The sequence below is a fragment of the Apteryx mantelli genome, chromosome 18 (assembly GCF_036417845.1).
Source record: "Apteryx mantelli isolate bAptMan1 chromosome 18, bAptMan1.hap1, whole genome shotgun sequence".
Classification (NCBI taxonomy): domain Eukaryota; kingdom Metazoa; phylum Chordata; class Aves; order Apterygiformes; family Apterygidae; genus Apteryx; species Apteryx mantelli.
In genome coordinates this window covers 5247368-5271139 of record NC_089995.1, presented here as the reverse complement: position 1 = coordinate 5271139, position 23772 = coordinate 5247368, and the positions used below count along the sequence as shown (strand labels likewise).

Below are 23772 nucleotides of genomic sequence, written 5' to 3'. Positions count from 1 at the left end.
CTAATATATATAGCATTAGTAGAAAAAAAATGGCTTTCTGTATGTATCTTACAGCCTCAGATGCCACATATGAATTAATATGACTGCATCACCAGCAACTCCCACCAGGCAGGGTGGTGACACTGAGCACAACCACAGGGACCAGATCACAGGCAGCCGTGCCCAATGGGCAGCACTAGGGTCTTACCAGAGCTTAGTACATGGAAGCTGAGAAACTGGAGCCAAGGTACCAACCCAAATCAGGAACCAGGCTTAGAACGACAGCCACAGGCTTCGGCAGCGACTGCAGGTGCTGCCTGCTCTCCTGGCCCCAGAAATTAAGGTCACAGAATGAGCAGAATCATCTTTACTGCAGCCCAGCTAAAAGATCTCCTTTATTCAGTAACTGTTTAATAGGTCTCATCTACTGTAAAGCCGTGGGGAACTCAGGCCCACCCACAGACACACTAACAAGGGGCAAGAGGCTCGGAGGGAGAGGGATGAACTTCAGGAGCCAGCTGGTGACAAGAAACAAACGCAGGAGTGAGGTCAAGGAGCCAAATCAGAGGAATTGTAGAGGGAACACAAAGCCAAACACCTTGTACAAGGCCTCCAGAGGGCCGGCAGATGCTGCTCAGAGGAGCCATGCCTGGAGATACACCATGAATACGAACCGAAGTCAGTGCACAGTCACTGAAGACTGCTTCTAGGAGGCTCCAGCTGGGAGAATTCAGGTCCCAACCTAGCAGCACCAGTGGAAACTGCAATCTCGGCAGAGATACAAGATGTTTAAGGTTCACTGAGACAAAACTCCTGAAAGGTACTTAGAAACACAGTGATGCTTATTCAACCCACCCCACAGAGTAAGAACTAGAACCCTTTTACAAGGAAGTTCTACAAGTCAAACAGTTCAGTGCAGAGGATATGAGAGGTAAAGCAGATCTGCCAGCACAGACTCCTCGGAAGACATTTATCAATAAAAGAAAGGGTTGAATCAGAGAGAGGATATACAAGGTCTTTCTTTATCAGGGACAATGCAATAGATGTTTATGCTCTGCACTAATTTGTTCAATGATGCTTATTCAGAAATTCCTATTTAGTTATTATAAAGACAAGTGGCATATGAATAAGTATTGTTAGATGCCTTGAATACTGAAGAGATGGCATTTTCTATAGAGGTACAGCAGACGTATGAGAGAATGACTCAGATATTTATGTTCCCTTTTTAAAATAAAATTAGCAAGCTTTTAGAGGAACACGCTGCTTCCAGATACATAAAAGCATTCATGATTATATCTGCAATTTCCAACCAATGCAGAAGTTTCGCTTATTCTAGTCCATACACTGCCTGCACTTCCATTCCTGTGGCACATAATAGTGACGAACATTACCTTAAAAAGAAAAAGTCTGGAATCAAAGTTATTTTATGTCCACAGTGAATACACTAGGGAGGGGAGTGGACAGATGCAAAAAACTGCATTATACATAGAAAATCTGTTTGGCTATATAAGCTCATTCATTGGTAGGCAATGTAGCAGGTTTGCAGCTATTTCCATACTTAAGTGTTCAGAAAAATACTGGATACTGTGCATCTTCAAGCCTCCAGATCATGCTCTCAGAATCTGCTAGCCCTGTGTTTTCTCAGTGCACGTATCACACGCACACACATGCTGATTTGGTGCAGACTTTGAGGGGAAAAAAAACAACATCTGGTTCCATGCAATTAAATCAATGAAAAATTAAACAAAAATTCTACAAATTACTTCATTTTTAACTACTAAAAAAATCTGGATGGGCTTTTATAAGGACATTCGCAGCCCAAAATTTGCCATACGAAACAGATGGCAGTGGTATTTACTGTGATTTTTTTCCCCTCTGAAAATCCCCACAAAAAAGCTATGTTTTCAATAAGTTTTTTTTTTTAAACCAACCAACAGTGAAGCGTCTTGCACCAAAATAAACTTGCTACAACATTCAAGCTGACCTTGTTAAAAATGAACTAAATTTAACCTGAGTAAAACCAGTACTCCCTAAGGCTGTCTTTAAAGAACAAGAAATGCTTTTGTTGACTAATTAAATTTGCAATCTCCTTTTCAATTGGAAAAATAGAACGCTAATTGGCATAACTGATGCAAACAGAGATATCTCGGGCACTGCGCTGATGGTCTGCTTGCCTTGCACTTGGAAAGATCAGAGGGTCCAAACATTCTTTCAGTCCAGTTGTTTGGGCTTCAACAAGCATCAATAGTAACTTCGGAAATCTCTCCTCTTAGCTCTCCCACTCCACACATTCACACCGCCTCTTTTTTATGCAAACTGTGTGATGGAACTGATTAAAGTAAAAAAAAAATAATGGCTTACTTTCTCAAGAGTTGTGGCTGGGGGCAGGAGAGGAGGTTAATCTTCCCTGAAACAGTTCGCAGTGTGACTACACAAATATCTGCACAGCCATCATTCCTTCCTAAAGGCATCAGCAACTCCCAGCTCCAAATCTCAGCCATCTACTCCAGAAAGCCCCTTAGAGACCTGGTTTCCTGGACAGGATGAAGGAACAGGACCAAAACAGGCAGGAAGAAATGGTGAGACAGCATATGGTTTGAGAGGAGAGAGAGAGGAAACGTGGACAGCTCAGGTTAGGAATGTGAGCTCTGGAGGTCATGCAAAGGAAGAACATGTCAAGAAAGGATGGATTTATGTGCACATATAGCCCAGGACAGAGCTAGGAACGGCCAACACTCCAACAGATGGTGGAAGCCGTCCACTGTCAAGTGAGTTTAAGAATGCCTGGCCAAATCCTCTAACGTCCATCTGGATCTTGCCCCAAAACAGCTCTCCGTGAAAACGAACTGGATACAAGTAAATGAAAAAAATGGAAGTTTGAGACGAACTTCTAGGTAACTGCTCAGTAAAAGCGGCATTTTTCACTGTCACTGGATGTCATTCATTTATAAGGGGCGGTTCCAAAGCACTGTACTCAAACAAAAAGTAAGTGCGTATGCCTGCTAGACTGGATTAACCTCTAGGATCAAAGAGCAAGCAGCACAGATTCAAACAGCACACTTGCTAGGACCTGAGGATAGAAATATACATCCCTGAAAAATTTTGTTTTCCTTTCCTTCTTGGATCTGTGTTTCATGCAATATTAACCACGCCCCATCCTTCCCAATTCTATTACTCTAAATAAGTTTACATTTGTTAATTTTCCTGAAAACTGAACCCAGCAGGGTTTTACCAAATGCTTTTTTTTTTTTTTTTTTTTTTTTTTTTTTTTAAGAGAGGCCTCCAAATAGGAATATAATAATGCATACAGTGAAAAGCAGGCTGCACAACCTAGCAAGATATGTGACAACTCATTTAACATATAAATTGTTTGAGGTGTTATTTCAGGTAAGTGATCCTAATGCACTACCACATTTTATGCCATTAGCCCCAGGGCCCCAAGCATAGTCATTTAGTTAGACATCATCTTAAGGTCCCCCCGGGTTCAGTTTTTCATGAACATTAACAAATACAGGCTTAGACTTGCAGCAGAGTAACTGCTTACTTTCATGCATGGCAAGATCCGTACATATGCTTGCACTCCTGGGTGACAGCATCTACTGCCCTAACGAGAGACTATTCTAGGCTTGCTGCGGCATACAACTGCTTTAGAAATAACACACACATCACGCACCTAGTACATCTATCTTGACTCTACATTTGAGAGGCCTAATGAAATGGCCTCCAAGAACAAGTGCCTCAGTTGCTGGTACAGTCACCTGTGAAAAGCACACACCTCTGAAGCTCCCCAGAAGGACATCTGGCCAGCTCCAGCCAGGCTCTCAGCTCCGACAGACTGGACTCCAGCTACAGTCAACAACAACCACATTTCTGCCTGAAAGCTTCCGAGAATTACGAACACCACCAGAATTACTGCCTCGGAGAGAGTTTGCTGAAAGCTTGTCTCCTCTCTCCATCTGTTTATAGAGGTCTAGCAAATACCCATACAAGAGTTTGGTACACTACTGTGGAGGGATAATGAACTTCTCTAATGAAAGCACCGAAGGTCCTCCAAGTGTGGTGCGTATACTACTGGGGACATCAACACCTGTAATCAGAGCTGCCATGCAGGCAGAATCACAGAATGGTTGAGGTTGGAAGGGACCTCTGGAGATCATCTAGTCCAACCAGAACAGAGAATGCTAAGTCTGGGAAAAAAATATACTTTTTAAGAAACGTATCTGGATATTACGTGACTTTTCCAAATAGCCACTAGGTAATATAATGGGAGAAAAAAAATAGAAGAAAATTAGGTATTCTGCTCCTTGAGATCTGTAGCGCCACTGAAAAATCTGTATACCAGATTTGGTAAGTGTAGATGGCTTTTCCCCCAAAAAAATTGCTTCTAACTGAACTGCTAAGTTGAGAAAATCTCGATGCAGTTTGCAACAAGGATAGGTCAAGAAGAACACATGGAGGTATCAACAGTTATGCTATAACTTAAATTCTTTAATGTTTTCTACAGATATATTGTTCGGGTTTTGTTTCAATTTTTTGTTACTCAAAGACATTTTGCTGCAAAGACATTCTGATGCAAAGCACCTTCGAATCACAGTTCAATCCTAGGAGTTCCCTCATTCCTCCCCATGGATACACACATAGTATCTCACATATCCAGTAACAAGCTGAACTTTTTACTCTCAATTTATGCTACAACTGCCCAGGACATTAGTTTGTTCAAGAGACACAAACAGTAAGAAAAAAATACACATTAGAGACTAACCTGTAAATATCTGGCACCAAATTCTTTGGGCTTAGCAATGCCCAAGCAATTCTGATTTACTGGAGGAACACAAATAAAAGAGCAGCATTTTGTGTACAATAGTCTCATTAATTGTTTTGAAATAAACTGGATTTCCTACTCTGCTTTTTACAGAAACACATCTGAAGCAACGGACGTCAGTAGTGTGGTCTCCACACAAGGAACTGCACTGCTGTAATTGCAAATAAACCTCTACTATTTTGGAGTAACCCTAGCAACCCAAATGTCCTACTTGCCAATTATTAGTTATTTTCTCCATTCAGTTCCACCAGAATTACCTACCATATTTTTGTTTGTTCACACTGAAAACAAGATAAATATGCCTTGCAGAAACCAGAGGGCCATTTGTCTGATCCTACTGACAACATTTTGACTGATGTAAGGAAAATTATCACCTTACCTGCAGCAGAACATTTTGATGTGGACAGACATGTCAAGGAGTGGATAACATTATGGCCTGTTACTCGAGTTGCTGCTCTAGAGAGCAGCTAATGAGGAAGAGAAGTAATGGATACATAAAAAAATGTAAGAACTGACACAAAAACGTACAATGGGTTTACCTAAGACAGAAACCTTTTTTTTCCTTTTAAACAGGTGCTACAGCATACACCAGTGAATGCTGTAAATATTGAAGGTTGCTAATTTAGTGTATGCAGCCCAGTTGAAATAATTTGCTTCTTTTCTATCCATTTAGAGCACCTCACCAACTTTACAACAGTAAACTTCAGAAGGGTATTTCTTCATGCTCTGATATGACCTTCAGATCATGCTTTGAGCGGGAGGATTTATTTCCCTCTAGTTCCTGGCAGTGTTGTTGCGGAAGCTCTTACCCAGGTAAGTACCTAATCCATTGCCGAAGTATTTGCCTCGAAACTATTTTTTTGGTCCTGCTGGTATCTTAAGAGAAATCTGATCCCTCAGGGCCGTGTCTTTCTGCTGCAGTGCTTTCGAAGCAGAGATCCAATCCAGGATGACTTTAATGGGAGGAATTTTTTCAAGAGTGCTCCTTCCTCTGCCAAAACTCAGGACCGACCCCCAGCTCTGAAGGCCCAGGAGCTACAGGCGCAGGCTCTTAAAGAAAGTTCAGTTGTCACTGGGTTAAGATGGTGCTAAGGCTGCTAAAGCTTTGGAGAGCTAAGCAAATCATATAAGGAAATCATATTAAAATATTGTGGAATGTTTTGCATGCCTTTACTTCAGGGGTCACAGACATTACAAGTTATGCATATGCCAATTCATATGCTGTTTCCATAGAAAATTCAAGCCACTCAGTGGGTAAGCCAGCTTGGATAGGGAGCACTAAGCCGTATTTTTCAATAAATACATCTGTTCAGTGCTTTCCCCCTGTTTTTGCTCCATTTGACTAACTTGTAGACATTACAGCTGGAAGCATTCTACCTCGTCTAACAGCAAGGAGCACCATAAGCCACAGAAAACAGCATTTAATATTTAAGGTCAGTTTTTAGGTCTCATTGTCTGAAAATTTCAAGTCAAATTTGAAAGAAAAAGACAGCTAAGTAACAACCAATTGAGACTTGAGGAGTTAGAATAAAATTAATTGATAAGGACACAGCTTCCACTACGCACCAGTAAGCTTTGCATGCCAAAAATGTAGCCAGTAACTGCAATAGTGAGCAAGTGTCTTAAATGTTCATCTGAACCCAACAGAGTTTTCCAAGAATAACCCAAAGTTGAATTCTGTCTTATAGCTCAGTGTTAATCTAAGAGATTAACAACAGAAGCCCTTTAATCTTACTGTTAACCTTAATCAAGGCTTTCCTTGCATGTTTGTGTCCCAGCCATCCACCTTGTATTGCTTTCGGTAAGGTGAACCATAACTGTACCACCTGCACTCCACTGGTCTGACCGCTCCGTCAAAGCGGCAGTGCCTCCTCGCGATGTCGGTGCTATCCAGGATGGCATGACACTTTGGCTGGAAGCCCTTCCTCTCCCTTCCCACCCAAAGCACCCCTAAACGATGCTGAAACAAGCTGCAGGATGTATGTACCAAAAATCTTACCAGGTCTCCCCCCACCTCTCCCCAAGCGCGACAACAGCATTACCACCAGGCACCCTCTAAGCTAGCCTCAAGGGTCTGCTAGCCGGCTCAAGGCATCTGAAAACTAGGCAAATCTTTCTTTTCCACTCCATACTTATCTTGTCATTTTTGTCTTTTATTATACATCATGTTCAGAATATACTGCAGATCACAACACTCTTTTCATCTGTCACCTGAGCTGGACACATGCTTATTTTCAGTTTAAAGCTCAGCTCTGCACCGTGCTTCTTGATTTACACTGCTCCCTGTGAGAGACTCCTAAGTATTAAACTGAAAGATCAATTTTTTTTCTCTTTTCTCACAAAATGCATTTTGAAGCAGTAATAAATGGTAGAAATTCCAATATGCTTCACGGTGTGCTGTTCACTATGATAGCCGTAATGATGGGTGATAGGTCTTGGTATTTTCACAAATAGCATTCTAGAGCCTGCAAGAAAGCGGGAAAGATTGAAACTACCACACAAAACTCCTGCATAAAGGAAAAGGATGGCAGAGCCAGCACCAAATAAGATTCTCGTCTGATTTATTCCAGAAGCATAAAGCATTTCATTGCTTTCCATTAAGGCCAGTCTAACTACCAGTTCACCCTGTTGCTGATGACAGAGCGGTTGCCAAATGCTCATAAAATACTTTCTGTACTTTACTCCTATAGGCCTTAGGGTGCACAAGTGCCAAGAGAAGTGCAAGGAACACTAAAAAACTTCCCTGACATCCTAACTATCCAGAGGCTTTACCTCCCAGATGAGATACCCATCTCCACCGCAGATGCTATGGAGCTGGGAAACAGAGATGACAGTGGAAGAGTCACAGCTATCAGAGAGTAAGATGGCCACAGGCAATATCATTTCATTTATTCTTTTGCCCACATTTTTGCTAGCCAGTTCAACGTTGGTAAAACAGCACATGGTTCCAGGGACACACCTGCATTGATCCAAAGGCTAGGGACAGGACGTGCGCGAGATGCATCCAACACTGCCTCAAAATATCTCATATCTGACATGCCAGGGAACATATCTGATAACATGCAAAGAGTTCAGCCTTCATCATACACAGATACTGTTACAATTTTATGCAAGTCCATGTGAAAAACACCTGGGTGTTCCAATTATGAAGGCTTTCCTGTGACACAGAAATGCTTTTTTTTTTTTGGGGGGGGGGGGGAATCAAGACACTCATTTTCTTTGTGACAGACACTAGAAGGTTGTCTGATGAAAAATAATTTTTAAGTTACATATCTGAACTTAAAATGAACAACTTTAGCAGAAAAAGCCCCCTTAAAGCCATTGCTTGAGGCATCCAACACACTTTCTTACAGTTCTTTCACTAAATTTTAATACATTTGTTCTGATACTGTATTGAGTCCCAAAGATTATCACATAGGCAAAGACAGTCTCCTGCCACATGAAATTCTCTGAAAAGTTCTGTGTGAAAAAGTGCTGCTTCTTCGGCATACAGTACATATTATAGTTCCTTTCTTTGCACCTGCTGGAGAGGGCTTGCATCGAAACTGAAAAGTTTATCTACTTGTGCTTAGAAGTTTCCCATTTCATAGCAAGAAAGAGAACATGTTAAGCAAATCTATTCATTGCAGAAACAAAAGCAAATGTTCCACAGACAAGTGGAACAAGTGTGCAAGTCCAGTTTGAGATGCCTTCCCCAGAACTGAAAGCAGTGCTCCAACAGAACAAGAGATCTTGCAGAGAAACTTAAGGCACTTGCATGAGATAATCAAACAAAGCCAAGATCACAGTCAATACAAGTTCCTGTACTTGTACAAGGACAAAATATTCAATACTTGAAGATTTATTAAAGTTAGCAGAAAGACTTGGGATCTGATGGCTAGATGCAGAAGCTAGAGATATTTGACTAGAAATCAGGTGCAGATAAACAGTGAAAATAATTTAGTACTCAAAGCGCTTACCTAAGGTTGTTACAGATGCTGCATCACTTAAAAACTTTAAATCAATCAGCCTCTAAAACTATTCTATTTTACCCATATGTTATTGCATGTGAGCAAAAATGACTAGTAAGTTCTATGGCTTGCATATTGAAGAAGGTCAAATTAGATTAAACCATTTTTCAGTCTGACAGTATATCTGTAAGTGAGACTCATTACATGAGAAACAATGAACAAATTTCCTTATGAGTATGGAGCCGCTATAGCTGGGGCTGAGGCATGCAGAAATTCTGATCCTCTATCTGAAAGCAATCCTTAGAAGAGGGAATAGTCTAGTTCCTAATAAAACTATCACAGTTTTAATGAGGAGCATCAAATTTTGCTTTTTGCCCAGCAAATACCAACAATCCAACTGCAAAGACTGTATCTGCACCATGATTCCAGGGAGGAGACAGAAAAGGAAATGATGACAAATTTGAAGATTATTCTGTAACAGAGTAAGTTTCCTCAGACACCCTGGCTAAATGCAGCGTTAACTAATGCTAAATAATATCCAACTAGCAGAGCTTCAGAGAGGACCATACATATGGTAAAGAGGTTACATCCCAGAGAGACAGAATGTATTTCCCCTAATTATTCTCAGTGTGTAATTCAATTATAGATAGTGAAGTTAAGCCTTGTGTGCCTTCAACACTTGTCATCTGATCCATATAGTTTTTAATGTAGTCTTGTCCTTTATTAGTAGAGAGTAGAGAATGAACATGGCACTCGGTTGGCAGAGGTCATATGCAAAATCAAGACTGGTGCCCTCAGAGCTCTGCAGACATATTTAAAGCTAGCATCATGTGAACATTCCCAATTTTAAATCTTAAAAAAGAAATCAAATAGCATACTGGTTTAGGACTTTTCATAGTTAGCTACCTAGAAATTTCTACAAAATTTTTGCCTGCAATGAGATTTCCCTTCTCAAGAGCATATGGGTTTGTGACCATGACAATCATCGAACAGCACTGTGCAAGCGCAGTGACTGCTGCACGCTCTGAATGCCCTCACTAGCATGTAACGAAACCAAGGTACCAGAACTCCTCGTCGTCCTCGAAGTACCGTATTCTTGACGCAAGGCAAACAAAAGCAAATGATTTGCAAAACTCATCAAGCAGAGCAAGGCTATGTGACAGAGGTGGAGCTAAGCAGAAGGGAGGTGGAATAAAACATATAAGAGCAAGGACAGAGGTGTTTATACTTAGAGTTTCAACCTTACGATCATGGAAAATACTGACTAATCACTACGCAGTAAGCAGCCTGGGTTAGAAGACTAAATAATACTATAGTAGCCTTTTGAAAGGCAATATGATATCGTCAGCACCGTTCACAAGAGTCAATCCACAAGTCAGAAGCAGCAGCAGCCACAAGAGAGGGTAATTTTTTTTGCATTTGCCATAAGAAGAAAAAGAGAAAATTAAGGAAATAAGCAAGCCAAACCTCTTCAATTTTAATTTGTGTCTGTATCCTGCTGAGGAACAAACAATTTGTAAGCTGTAGTCTGTCGTGTAATTCAGTATTAGCTGCAGGCTAATAAATAGGACAGTAAAACACATGCAAAGACTGAGTTATAGGATCCAAAGACAGATAGCTTAAGTCTTGCAGCTATTTGCATCTTCCTCACATACAGACACACACTGATGGAAGCTTCCTGCTGAGAAAGAGAGATAAGCAAGAGATACAGTGGAGAGAAGCCTCGGTGAAAAAGAGAGCAAGGACTGTGATAACTCGAGACAGGGGTTTTCACATGTTTGTGCGGCATAGCACTGGGCTGCAAATGATAGTCAATACACAATGATGCAACTGAAATTGTTTATAATAAAAGGAAAGTCAGAGAAAATCAGCAAGACTAGGAGAGGTCTACGAAGAACCCAGGATGTTCCAAGGTCCACTTTGAAGCTACCATGCTATAACTGCTCAGAAGGCTACAGGGACTGTAGAGAGCTAGGAAACTTCGTGTTACACTTCTCGAATCCACAGGCTAATGATTACAATAGTGACAGGGCCTGCAGTAATCACACTATTCAACTGCTGCTCAGCTGTTTTTTTTGCTCTTAGATCTAAAGCCTCCTGTGAAAGGAGTCCCAGCAAGGCAAGGTAACATTAAGGATGTAATCTGAACTGGTGTCCCAGCACTGGCAAGTGAGGGGAACAACTGGTGGCATCTAACATGGCAGAATGATTAACGGAACAGATGAAAGTTAAGAAACGGCACAGCAGATTTTGGGGCAGTGGTTCTGGGGAAACCAGATTTCATCACCTGACAGCTGGAATAGGTGCTGGGAAATTATTTGCTCAGAAGAATGAAAGATGCTTCAGTTGGACAGAGGTGGCGAAGCAGGGCTGCAAAATCTCAATTCAGACTGCAACTTTGGCTCTTTTCTTGTCTCAGATAATCTCACAGTTGAGCGGGGAACTAACTTCAAAACAATCATTCTCCTTCTAACACAGAAACTTGTTCTTTAATCTGTCCACTCAGATAGGACAAATGCAAACACCACCAACTCCGCAGAACCCAGCTTCCCCCTGGAGTTAAGACAAGCAAACCCTTTCAGCTCCATCATTCAGAGGTAAATGCTATGCAAACTTTAAAAACCCCATTTACCTGAACACCTAACACAAGCTTGCTGAATGGCCTCTGTTCAGCACAGCTAATAGGCTCCAAAAGACTTTTGTCAACTCCCAGCTTTGAAGCTAATGGCATTCTGGAGCTGCTGTAATGCTAATCTCCTTAGTTGTGAACTCAGCTACCTACTAGTGTTTACAGGCTCCATCATTCCTTCATCCCAAACTTGCAAGCTTCTTCTTTCGCTTAGAACTACCCCTTCAGCTTGTAAATACTCACCTCCAAAGCCAATAAAGCAGTTTTAAAAGCGCTCACACAGTAGGTCAGTAGCAACTTTTGTGGTAGGATGCCAAAAGCAAAGGAGACAGAAGGGTCTGTACTACATATTTAGGCTCACTGATGACAGACCTGGAAGTCACTAGGAAGGCGGAATATGCATGTGAAGAGAGATTAAGACAGTGGTTCCAAGGTGGCTCAAGATGCACAAAGGAGAAAAGACTATATAAAAACTTTTAAGGAATGATCTTTAGCACAAATTTCTAGGAACTGATACATTGCTTTAAAGTGTTCTGTATTTTGGTTTGCAACGTGTATTCTTTAATTAAAACAATAATAATAAAAATAATAATAATAATAATAAAAAAAAGCTGGGCAAACACTTCCTTCATCCCAAGAAACCCAAGCAGCTTTACACTGTGCTACGAAGGAAACTAAAGACTAAGTCAGGTCAAAGATAGCTGGGAAATTCATTATCACCTTGTTCAGGACAAGAAACCATCCACCTTTCACAGCTGATTTGGAACTTCTTAGTTCAGTTGTCCTACACTGAATATAACACTTTTGGAGAAAGCCTACTAGCTGCAGTAACTCCTGTACATCTGAAAGAGATCAGCAACTACACTTCTTCACCCCAGGTGCCTAGTACTGCAAAATTCAAGAGCTCCAATATTCATGTTGGTCAGAGGCATTGTATTCATGAAAACAGTCTACCCACTGCATTGGAATTTCATTTGGTTTTGCTACGCAGACGGGATCTATTGGGCTCACTGCACTGTAAACATACTTTGTTTACCTGGTTTATTCTTACGCAAGGCTCTCACACTAGTTTTCATCCTTGCACACCTCAAGAGAATCCGATGCATCCTTGCCCACACTTTGTTATTAACCGAAGCACTATTTTTGTAAGTTGCATTTTTTCTCAGCTACAAAAGTAATATTTTGATGGGAAAAAGGTATCCTTCCTGCTGAGATAACAGCTCATACCCATTAATTACCTGCCAATTATATCTCACAAGTGTCAAAGTTAGCCTAAATCATAGCAGACTCTTCACCAATATTCAGTATAACAACAGATGATACTTTATGGGTCTTCTCTTGAATTATCAGCATTTAACAGGATTGAAACCATGGGGCAGACAATTTAAGAACAGTTCTAGTCTGTATTTCTCAGAAGACTTGGAAGTCCATTAATATTGTCCCTGAAATTAAGCAGGCAGAAGTAGGAGAGATGAGCTAAAGAAAGAGTTAACAATGTACATGACTCAATTTTCACACTAAGTCTTTCAGCTAAGGCATAACCAATATAAAAAAATGAATGCCATTTTGAATCGTAATGTCACACAAGCATCAGGAGCCATCAACTCACCGTATGAAAAAAAAAAAAAAAAAAAAAGGTACATTAAAAAGACACAACAATGCAAAGCCATCAGGCACATTTTACAATGGCACACATCTGCTGCTCCGAGTTGCCAAGCCATCCGCTCCACTGAAGTTCCCAGTTAGCAAAAGGACTGGGGTTTGGAACCCATCCCAGCATTTGATGCTCTTGCCTGAGAACCAACAGTCCTGAATTAAATCCTACGCAGTTGCTTTAAACCTTCCAGATAAGTTTAACTAGACACTGAGAGGGCTGAGAGCTCTGACGGACGGAAAACATAGGCATCATCCGGCAGGATCACACCTACTAGAAACGGAAGCATAGGTTGGAGAAAAAGTGATATAAAGTGGTAATTCTCTCTTCTGACTACGCTTGGCAAGCATGCTAGAAAGCTAATGGGAGGAAAAGTATATTGGCAAAGTAACTGCTATTCCAACCTTTCCTTTAAAAATAAATAAGAACTGGTGCTTGCAAGACCCTGCAGACTGACAAATGGAAATTACAGAAAATGGGAGCCTCCAGCGCTGAAAACCCAACAGCCTGAGTTAATAGTTAATACTCTTTACACTCTAGAGGCAACATACTGGAAGGCCACATTACTGGTATCTGTCTGCAAAACGCAAGGCAGCATGAAATATGTGATATCACCTTGCCCAGACTTAGGGGCAAACCTGACCAGCATCCTAGGCAGGCTGAAACGTACAGTTATGTTTGCCAGCATCCCTACTTCGGTTTGTTAGGAGCTATATTTAAAGTTAATAAATAGGTATTGTTTATTGGAAGACTCGCCAATAAATAACATTTCATTTCCACTAATTTTTGGATCGCATCTTTTATCTGCAGACCAAAATTTTACATAATATATTCAGACATTTTTAACATTTTAGGATCAATGACACCATGACATCAGGCAAAAAGGTGTCTGCTAAAGCATGACAAGACAGCTAATTTATTTAGACTTTGTTTGACGACCGTTTTCCCCCCTTCTACTTTCTGATGGGGGAAGACACATCTCGTGCAGACGAGAGCACAAAGCTTATCCTCTTCTCTTCAGAGGTTTCCCCTACAAGACTGATTCATTGAAAGCCAAGGAAAGCAGAGGGGATCTAGAGAGAAAAGAAGGTCTTTCACCCCCATGATGCTTTTGCTTTCATTATTTTTCTGCTTCGGAGATTCTTTCTGTTCCTTTTGAATGGGGAGCAAGAAGGAACGCAACACAGATAAAGTAAGAAAGACAGTTCCCAACTGCTGCTTTCACCCAGTCACAATGTTATTCTACCTCAAAGCAGGGAGAAAGTCCCTTCTGCCCACAGGGACTCTTGCAGTTACACTCAGTTCAAGTTGGGAGGAAAGATAAATTTAAAAAAAAGCCTTTTATCAAGTTAACCACACCTTCACACATGGAAAAACTACTTGTTAGAGTCTTGATAAAAAGGAGAAAATAACGCTGGGAGATGCCTCCTCGCTACCACACGCGGTGGGAGCTGTGTGCATCTCGGAGCCGCCAGGAGTGTGTCCCTCCGGCTCCCAGGCTGCACAGCCTCCGGTGCCGCGAGCCGTCTCCAGAACCGCAGCATGAGCCACTGCCCTGGTCACGGGGCTGGAGACAACCCCACAAACAAGGTAGAAAACCACAACTGGCCATAATGCTCCTTCGTCCTTGGAGAATGGAAGGATACTTGATTGAGCTTCTGCTTCACCTTTGTTTTGGGGCATGTTTAGTACATCTTAAAGTACTTCTCTCTTTTATCCTGAAATCTTTTCCTACAAATCTCTCCATTTTCTTGACTGACAGCATTAAGATTACGTGGGAAATGCAATCTGTCTTTTCTTCAAACTGGACAATTCATTTTTTATCTTCCTCCTTTTATTATTGGATTTATCCCTTGCATTTCATCAAGAGCTTTATACATCAGCAGCAACAGTCATATTTAGTAAACCATACATTAAAAATAAGCTCAAGAAACCTCATCACATGCCTACCTCTCTACCAATCTCCAGTGAAATTAGAATCAGAATTAAAAACAAGATTTTTGATTTGCATTTGCCTCAGAAATAAAAACGGTTTTTAATATGCACACCATTAGTCTTGCAAGGAATTCTTGAAACTCAGTTCTGTGATGTGATAAGAAAGATCATATTAATTTCACCGGTGGCTACAATAAAGATGAACCTTTACACAGTACTCCCTACTGTAGAAATAGAAGGGCTAGTGAAGAAAGAGATACAGAAAGTTGGGGAAGAATAAAAATTGAATTGGCAATAAGCCTTGAGTTTATGAACTTTCCTTGTATCCCAGCTGGGGTCTTGTATTCTTTCTGGACACAATGATTCTAATTTATACCTCCATGACTAACGTGAATGTGAGAAATGATGAATACGCACATCCGAACATGACTGCAAGTCTATTTGGCACTGTGCAATTTTGAAAATTGGCTCCTGTGTGTAAAGGATGTGTCAATCAGATGGCGAGGAAAGGGATTCATTTCCCAGTTCTATTCTGGGGTTAAACGGAAGAAGAAGGAAACGCTTCTTCTTGCAAGAACACTTATCATTCCTCCTAACCGCCAATTTCTACAAAACAACGGCCTTCCCCTCACAGCTCCCCCATCCACTTCCCAGAAAGATACGTTGGACTGGACTGAAAGAAGAGAAAGCAAAGGTAAAGCACTTGGTCAAAAGCAGCATTTGAAATCTCTTGCCTCCCCCTCTTCTCACCACACACCCACTTAATGATTAAAACTGAGCTGGACCAACCGCTGTTGACAATGTTCAACTAGACAATTTGAACGCAGCAACGAGGAGTTCGAGTAATTGCCGCCAGTTGCAAACACTAAGGAAAGGAATATTACCGTTCCAACGCCAGCATAACTACAAAGAAATGAAGGAACCTAAGCGGCTTTCCAGGTGCCTTACAACCCCAGAGCTGTTCGCACTTGCTCAGTAATTTCAGAGGCAGCACAGCCTTCATAAACGGCCCACATGCATGCGCACGCACACCGTGGTGTGTCGGTGTAGGGTTCAGAAGAGCAACGTCATTACAGACCTTAGCAAACCTACGCTTAACTTCTCTAGGTACAGAGTACATGCAAATTCTGCAGACTTAATCCACTTCTGTAAACTTGTAAAACAGAGAGAGAGCGAGAGAGAGCGAGCGAGCAGCCAGCCTTGAGGGAAAGCCTTATTATCACAGCTTCACTGATACTGTTGGTAGAACCAGCAAGAGAGACATTTTCCCGTTCACAAGGTGATAACTTTGAGGATCTTGATTAATGTGCTTTAGTCAAGCAGGCAAATTCAAATCTACACAGCAACTTTTGCCATCTGGGTGAGTCAGATAGAAATTCTCATGCGTTTCAGCCACTTAACTGAACTTTATTATGCATGCCAGAAAATATATTTTTAACACTGAAATCTAAAATGCATGTATTACTGACCACAGCTGTGCTCCTCTCCTAAACAGCTCCAAGTGAGGGACTGGATTCGATCCTCCAGCTATCCTCATGGGCACAAGAAGAGTGCTGCAACACACTGGTACTTTCCAATTCACTGCCACCAATGTCGTCACTGAGATACGGGGCCTTGAGCACCACCTTAGCAAGAGTTGCTTTATTACCCCATGATGACAAGGATATTGTCAGCTTTAACAAGTACTTTTGTCACGAATATCCTAGGATGCAGAACTACCCATTCACTAAGAATGAAAATTTAAAAACGTGGAAGAATCCTTTTCCTATCCACTACCTCTCTTAATAATTGCTTTATATGCAACGAAAGACCTAGGAGTTTGTGGACATTTTAAGCAGGCACGTTGCACACAATTTTATTTTCATCTTTGTGATGCACACTTGCCCCACACTGACAGAAGCTCTACTTTAGGGTACATGTATAATGCTGTGTTATATTTTTTCATACCTATATTCCACTTGTGTCACTCATGGAAACCTCTGGGGGGCCAGAAAGGATGTTTCTAGGACCAACTCCAGCCCAAGTCAAAGGCTCAGCTGCAGAACAGAGATCTTCTCATTTTTGATTTTTTTTAAGCTCCAGGATGCTCTTTCTCCTAATAGGTCTTCCGGCTGTTTAATAATTAATTGAAACTATTTGTACACAGCTCCTACTATAAACCCTGAGATAGGCAGAATATCTGTAGAGGCTTCTTGTTAAGTCTGCCTTCTTAAACGATAATCCTGAATTTGTGCAGTATACTTAACACAGGAGCTTCTTAACAATACAGATTTTTTTTTTAACATCATCTTACTTAGCGTGCTTTTCACCTTAGAATATCTTGACCCTGAGGAGTGGACAGGGCTTTTTTTGTTTTGTTTTGTTTAATTCCAACGTGCGCTATAAGGCAATGACTTAGATCACTGGAGCCATCTCCGCTGCGTACCTGGTGAGTTAATGAACAGACAACGCAATTACAGTAACCAGCATCATCACTGAAAAGAAGGAGAGAAAAACCAGCAATCAAAACTCTAGTAAAGGAGCCACCTCTCCCTCTGGTGTCACTCAAGGCATCAACTTCTCATGTCTAAAAACTTCAAGAAAAAACTGACAGATAAAAGCCAAGCTGTCCCAAATATCACAACGATGACAGAAAGCCACTTGGTTAAGGGACAGACTGTTTTCATCCGTGTTGACTAACCGAACGCTTTGAAAAGCAACTAAGAGAAAACTGAAGAGAAGCAGAGCATCTCCGAGGCGGCAGGCAGCTCTCCTGTAACAGGGCATGGATCAGGGATCGCCACGTACGCCTTGGAAGAACTCGCCTCTGATAGCACCAAAATAATTTGGAGGGACCTTCTGGAGAGCAAAAGCCAGAGAAAAAAATCGTTCATGAAAAGTAAGTTATAGATTCTGTAATACTCCCTTCTGATCAGCTCTCAAGCGATTTCTACCACCGGTTAAAGTAATTAATTTAGGCACCCGGAATATCTGAAAGGGATCAGAACAAAAAGAACTGCCAAACAAGCCTCTAGGGGACGTGTGTCCACACACACACGCGCCCGCACACACACACAGTTTACGTGACAGGTTTCCTGCAAGGACATTTGAACTACGTCATTAATACTGATGCCCAGAATCCAGCCAGTTTCACAGTCATTTAAACAATCTTCACACAAGCAAACCCCGCTTGCAGTTCAGAATATGAGTAACTGCCGTGCAGTTAACTTAAAATTACAGACAAGAAGCATTTCATTCGTATGCCATCAGTATAGAAAGATGCAGAATCTCCGGGTTTTTTGAAAACTGCCCTGGACAAAATTGTATTAAATTACTATATGTGCAACAGTGAGAGATAAGAAATTGAGAAGAGCTATTTCCACTGGGGCAGCATAGGATGGTAAGGTGCACAGATGGAAATGATAGGTTTCTCTTACTTGACTATTACGTTTCTAGAGTGCAAAAAGAAGAATAAATGTATCGTCAATTATACAAGCCTTGTATCAACCGAGTCAGAAGACAGAAAAGTATTAGCATAAACAGTGACTGGCTCTACAGAAAAGCTTCTTCTCAGTACTGTGAAGGTATTACCTACCTCTAAACGCACTGCAACAATTTGAAACTAATAACATTATGGTCTTTTGTGCAAGATTTCCAGTAATTACTTTGCGATAATCTCCTTTTTTAGCTTAGTTAAGCACTTACATCCACGTAGATGAGGAAGGGGAGGACCTGTGGCAGGGAGGGTTGCTCTGTTTAGGTTTAATTTCACTGATCAAATTGTTCTGTGAAATAGATTAGCTACTGCTTCAGTGTAAAGCGTAGGCGTAGCAGGTGTATTTCAAAGCAAAATCTCTCTTACCATATTTATCAAATAATAATCATGCAATGTCAAGAAATGTGAGTTACTCTTTCCTATTTCAATACTGTGAAGAAAAAAAAAAATCTTATTTCTAGGGAAGCAAACTGAGATCTTTATAGGCAAAAGACACACAAAGACTCTTAAACCTTGACCTTTGTTGAAACAATCCCATATAGTTTTATGTTTAACTGACTGAGAGAAAGAACATGAGAGGCAGAGCATTAGGTTGGATTTAGTGTGTTTAAGGGCAGGACTGTCAATTGAGCAAAACTTCAATTACAGACAAATTTAATGTATACCCAAGTACATTATTGCAATTCAATAAACATCTCTAACATCTCTTCAGAATTAAACAATTCCAGTTTGCTTTCATTTCAGCCTGTGCGCATGCATTACAAATTTGATATTATCCACACCAAAATTAGTCAGACTTTTTTGGAAGCACTGATCCATGCACTCCCAGTGCTGCTGCAAACTAACCTCAAATGAACGACTTAACTTGACCTGCCTACTAAGTAGGAACAAGGAGTAGAGGAACGTTCCTTCAACATAATCCCTTAATTTCTTCTAGGTAGGTGTCTGTCTGCCTGAATAATCCAGCAATGAATATATCAATGTTCTCCTGTTGGAAGTCCAACCTCTTGTGTTTGTAATTTATTCTTCTATTTTTTTCTTTCTCCAATTGTTGCACAAGAAAACGTCAGGCACATACCCTGCTCTGCACGTTCTGGTATTCGTTCCTCTGGAAGGTTGCCTTCCTTCTATTTAGTTACGATGCAGTATTAGATACGCCACTACTGGCAACTCAATTCCACTTCAATCATGAATCAGCTCCTCCAGAGGTGAACAAGACAGATGCAAGGTCCCTCTGTGGAAGTTAAAAGCTCTTGGCATCTCATTGGCACATTCTCTTCATGATCTGTGTAGTTTGAATACCTACAACACTCGCTATTTGAGACCTTGCAAAGGCATCGGCATGCTGATTGTCGAATGCCATAGGAATCTGGTAGAAAGCACTGCAGTGGAGTAAAGCGATCTTGTTTCTACAGCCACCCTCCATCAAACACTTAGATCAATAAAATTATAATCTATGAGCATCCCTATACTTCAAATTCCTTCCACCCAATGTCCGTGGAAGATGGGACACGGGATGAAGCAGGCTCAGGAGTGACTCAGCCACCTCCTGAACAACCCTTTTAAGAGGCAATGAGTGTCCTTGTGGCGTAGCTGAGGAAGAGTTTAAGGAAGGCAGCACTTTACTCCATGCCTCATGGGTACTCTCTCCTTAATTAACCCAGTCCAGTTCCACGCTCTTCAACAAGCACCGTCTCGCACGTGTCAGGTACAGTGTCAGCTCTTAAATCATGGTAAACAACACAGGCCAAAAACCCGAGCTCCCTTCAAGAACTACCGCTGTCTCTACTGTTTACTTCAGGACAGGAGAAGAACCAGTCCCATCATTTACCCCCAGCCGCCCTGAGCAGACAGATTAATCTGACATACAGTACTCCATCACAGGATTATTTATGCCTGCTAAGACACTAAAGGCAGGCCGATGAAGCTGACTGACGCCCAAACTGTTCAGCTATCCACATGAAAAGGATCCACAGCGACCATGCATTATTACAAGAGCTTGCAAACAGGGCTGCATCCAAAGTTTGTTTCCATGATTCAAATATTTGTTTTAAGAAAAAGGATTGAAATTCATGCCACTTCACAACCCTTTTTTCTTGCTTAAAATACAACGAATAAAGGAGAAGGTCCAATAGGATGTTAATTTTTACACATAGCTGCCACCTAGGAGGAAATATTCATCAGACAAACTTGCTGCTTTAATACAACCTACCTTTCACTATTAATTCTGCATAATTTGAAACTCCAGATCCACCATCGGAACGAATGACGCATCGGTACTTGCTGATACTGCGCTGCGAAGTGTCAGCTACGCTCACAGTAGCAGAAAAACGTCTATGGTTGACCACTCTAGTCACCATTAATGCCGTGTCCCTTCCATTCCACTGCTGTAAAAGCAGACAAAAATAACGCAAGTTATGAGGACGTACAGATTGTTTATCCATGGATAATTCAGTCTTTGTTATGCTTCTCAACACTGGTTAGACCGTCAGGTTCACATTGCTAGGTTAGACTTCATACAGTACAAATTCTCCATAAAAGATTGCTAACCATACCCCTACAAAGCTGACATGGGCTCTGGACTGTATGATCTAATGGGTATAAATATTCTTGCGTATATATTTAGGATTATTTAGGTTTTCCTGTCTCTTCAATTTTTGAAATATATTTGGACATTTGGTGTGTTTAAACACACTGAAAAGGCTGGAGAGTGACAGTTCCAACTATGTATTTGTTCACGATATATTTAGAAGTTTAGCTAGCATAGGAAAATACCACAAATAAACAGATTTTGTACACCTGGAAAAATACAAATGAACAGATTTTGTACACCTGGCATTTGCAGGTGTAAAATTTTATTTCAGGACCAACTTAAATAAATTAGTTGGACGCACAGACATGCTTACATGCCCAACACAGCTCAAAAAGCCTCTCTCTACCAATGCCACACTACATTTTCATAATTGGAAATCAGACAGATGAAGAACTAGCCAGAAAGCGATGTTCTACAAAGCATAAACACCTGAACTTGCTCAGTTGGGCTAGTTTGTTAGGAGTTGCAAAAATATATATATGCTGTTTTGCCAATTTCCAGTAATCAATTTTTTGGCGGTATTTCCAAGGCTATTTTCATTAAATGCTTCAATTTTAAAGAACGGAAAACAAGTTTCCACCAGCAACAATAATGATTTTCTCTCAAACCCCTGCTTCTCATGGGAAAAGGTTCATACTGCTTCAGGTCAGAAGTGTTTTACAAACATCTAGTCATAACTGTGGAAGGATTTCACAGAAGAACTCAAAAAAGATAAAGAATAAGCCAAAATGCATCTCAGTGGATGTTAAAAGTACAACACAGGTTAAGAAATTTCAGATAAAAATAGAATTGTTAGGATAACAGCTGTGATAACAGTACAGTTAAAGCAACTGTCAAGTCATTTTGCATAATGCCAAATGTATTTCTCACCAACTCAATTATTTTTTTCCCAGTACTAATTTTCACCTTTGCTAATTTGTGTCCTAATATTTAGGTTCAGTTTGAAATTGTTATTTCTAAAGTTCATCAACATTTCTAAAATAAATTTAAAAAATGAAAAAATCCATTAGTTATTTGAATAAATGCCATAGCAATTATGGCAAGGGTCACTCTTCCCTACCTCAGAAGATGCTGCAAATAGAACTTTTTATAGATGCCAAAATAAAGAAACTGAATTCTGTCCTCAGGGCATTAATTCAAGAAAAGATACATGTTTAAATTCTGCTGTATTCAAAGAGCTCTAAGCACATGTCTGCCCAACCAGGGCCTCAGCCACATTAGTCTGAGCTGTGAATAAAAACTGTTGATTTGCTTAAACTTTCTGAGGTTAATTAAACTTTCTGAAGTTTGAAGTCTGTTGTTGGCCCTGCGTGCATGCATAGTACATAGAATAACAGAGGCTTCTTGCTTGGGATGTCAGCAGTTTAACAGCACAGAAGTTTAGAAGAAGAAGAGTTCTTCTATTTTAAAAGCTTCTAGGACAGCTCTGCGTGTAGAACAGGGTAATGTTAAGATTCCACATTTCCAAGCACTTCAAAGGGCTGAAAAAAATCACTTTGCCCTTCACTGGGAAGCAAGCGCTTCACTCTTCAGCTTCCCTAATTTTTCCGTTTCTAACGAGAACTGAAAACCCCTTCTTAAAAGTTGTTACCATACCCACATGAACAGCATGAGCCAGTCTTTCAAGTCCAACCAAGAGGGCAAAAATACAGACAAAAAGAGGTGGAAGATTTTGCTTCTCGTGTCTCAAAGTCTTTCAGTGAGCGATTAGAAGGAACAGTCCGACATTAACCCAATCAAGGGAAGCTGGGAGGAAGAAACACAGTGGGTACAAATTGGCTTTGCCTGTTTTGCACCATCCAGGTAGTCCTCCTAGACCCTTCCTGTTGGCCTAGGTTTCACCTTAATGCATTGTCCGCAGTCCAGAGTAGGTGACATTTGGGGAGAAGGAGAAAAAAAGATGACTGCATATTAAGCAGAAGGGAGAAAATACTCCATTTGTTCCATTTTTCTGTTTTACTGCCTGGTGTTTACAGGCACATGGGCATTTGATTGAAACCACAGTTTTACTGTCACTGGCCATTTTTCCATCTTCTGTATCGTATTTTGTCAGCTTGAACACTCATCAGCTTAAAACAGTTCAAAAAGGATCCTGATGAAGGCACTTTGCCCCACCACCCAGTCCTTCCCCACCTATTTATTTGTGCTTGAAAAAATACCACTGCTTTACCTGGAGCCAGAGCTTGTCGTGCTGCGACCACTTGCCGCCGGCGATGCACTGGAAGGTCGCGTTCTGCCCCACGTTAACCTCCACGTTCTGCAGCCGGAGGAAATGAGGAGCCTTCCCTATCAGAAAATGCAAAGTGTTGCCAGGGTAGAGCAAGGCAGGAACCGGCTACGTTACGCAGAGATACACATACTCAGCAAATTATTAGGGCAACGGCAGGCCTATCCTTGACAAAGCGATTTAGCAAAATAAAGCTGTCCTTCAGCTTTCATGGTTCAGTGCGGAGCCGAGTAGATGATCTTGCAGAGGATGACCCAAGGGATCACATAAAGCACTGGCACATCCAAAAACACACATTTACTATCAGATCACAATGCAAGATCACAGTCATCAGCACCAGTTCTTGCTGCTTGCTATGAAGAGTAATTGAGTAATTTCTTTTCTTTAGAAAATTGTGTTTCTAAAAAGGTCAAAAAAATCAAATGCTTTGGGGTTTGTCAGGTGTGACCGACCCAAAACCAATTCTCATAGGATTCTTTTTTTCCTTTTTATTTTCTTGATTGTCAAA

The 23772-nt window shown here is 40.9% G+C and overlaps 1 protein-coding gene across 1 annotated transcript in view; it reads right to left on the bottom strand.

Annotated features, from left to right (window-relative positions):
- PTPRT (protein tyrosine phosphatase receptor type T) overlaps positions 1-23772 on the bottom strand; it is a 342887-nt gene that overhangs the window by 257918 nt on the left and 61197 nt on the right. Inside the window, exons 4-5 of the mRNA XM_067307983.1 lie at positions 23208-23323; positions 20657-20831 (exon numbers count right to left, since the gene is read on the bottom strand). Of these exons, the coding sequence (XP_067164084.1) occupies positions 20657-20831; positions 23208-23323 (291 nt within the window). The remainder of the gene's footprint in view (positions 1-20656; positions 20832-23207; positions 23324-23772) is intronic.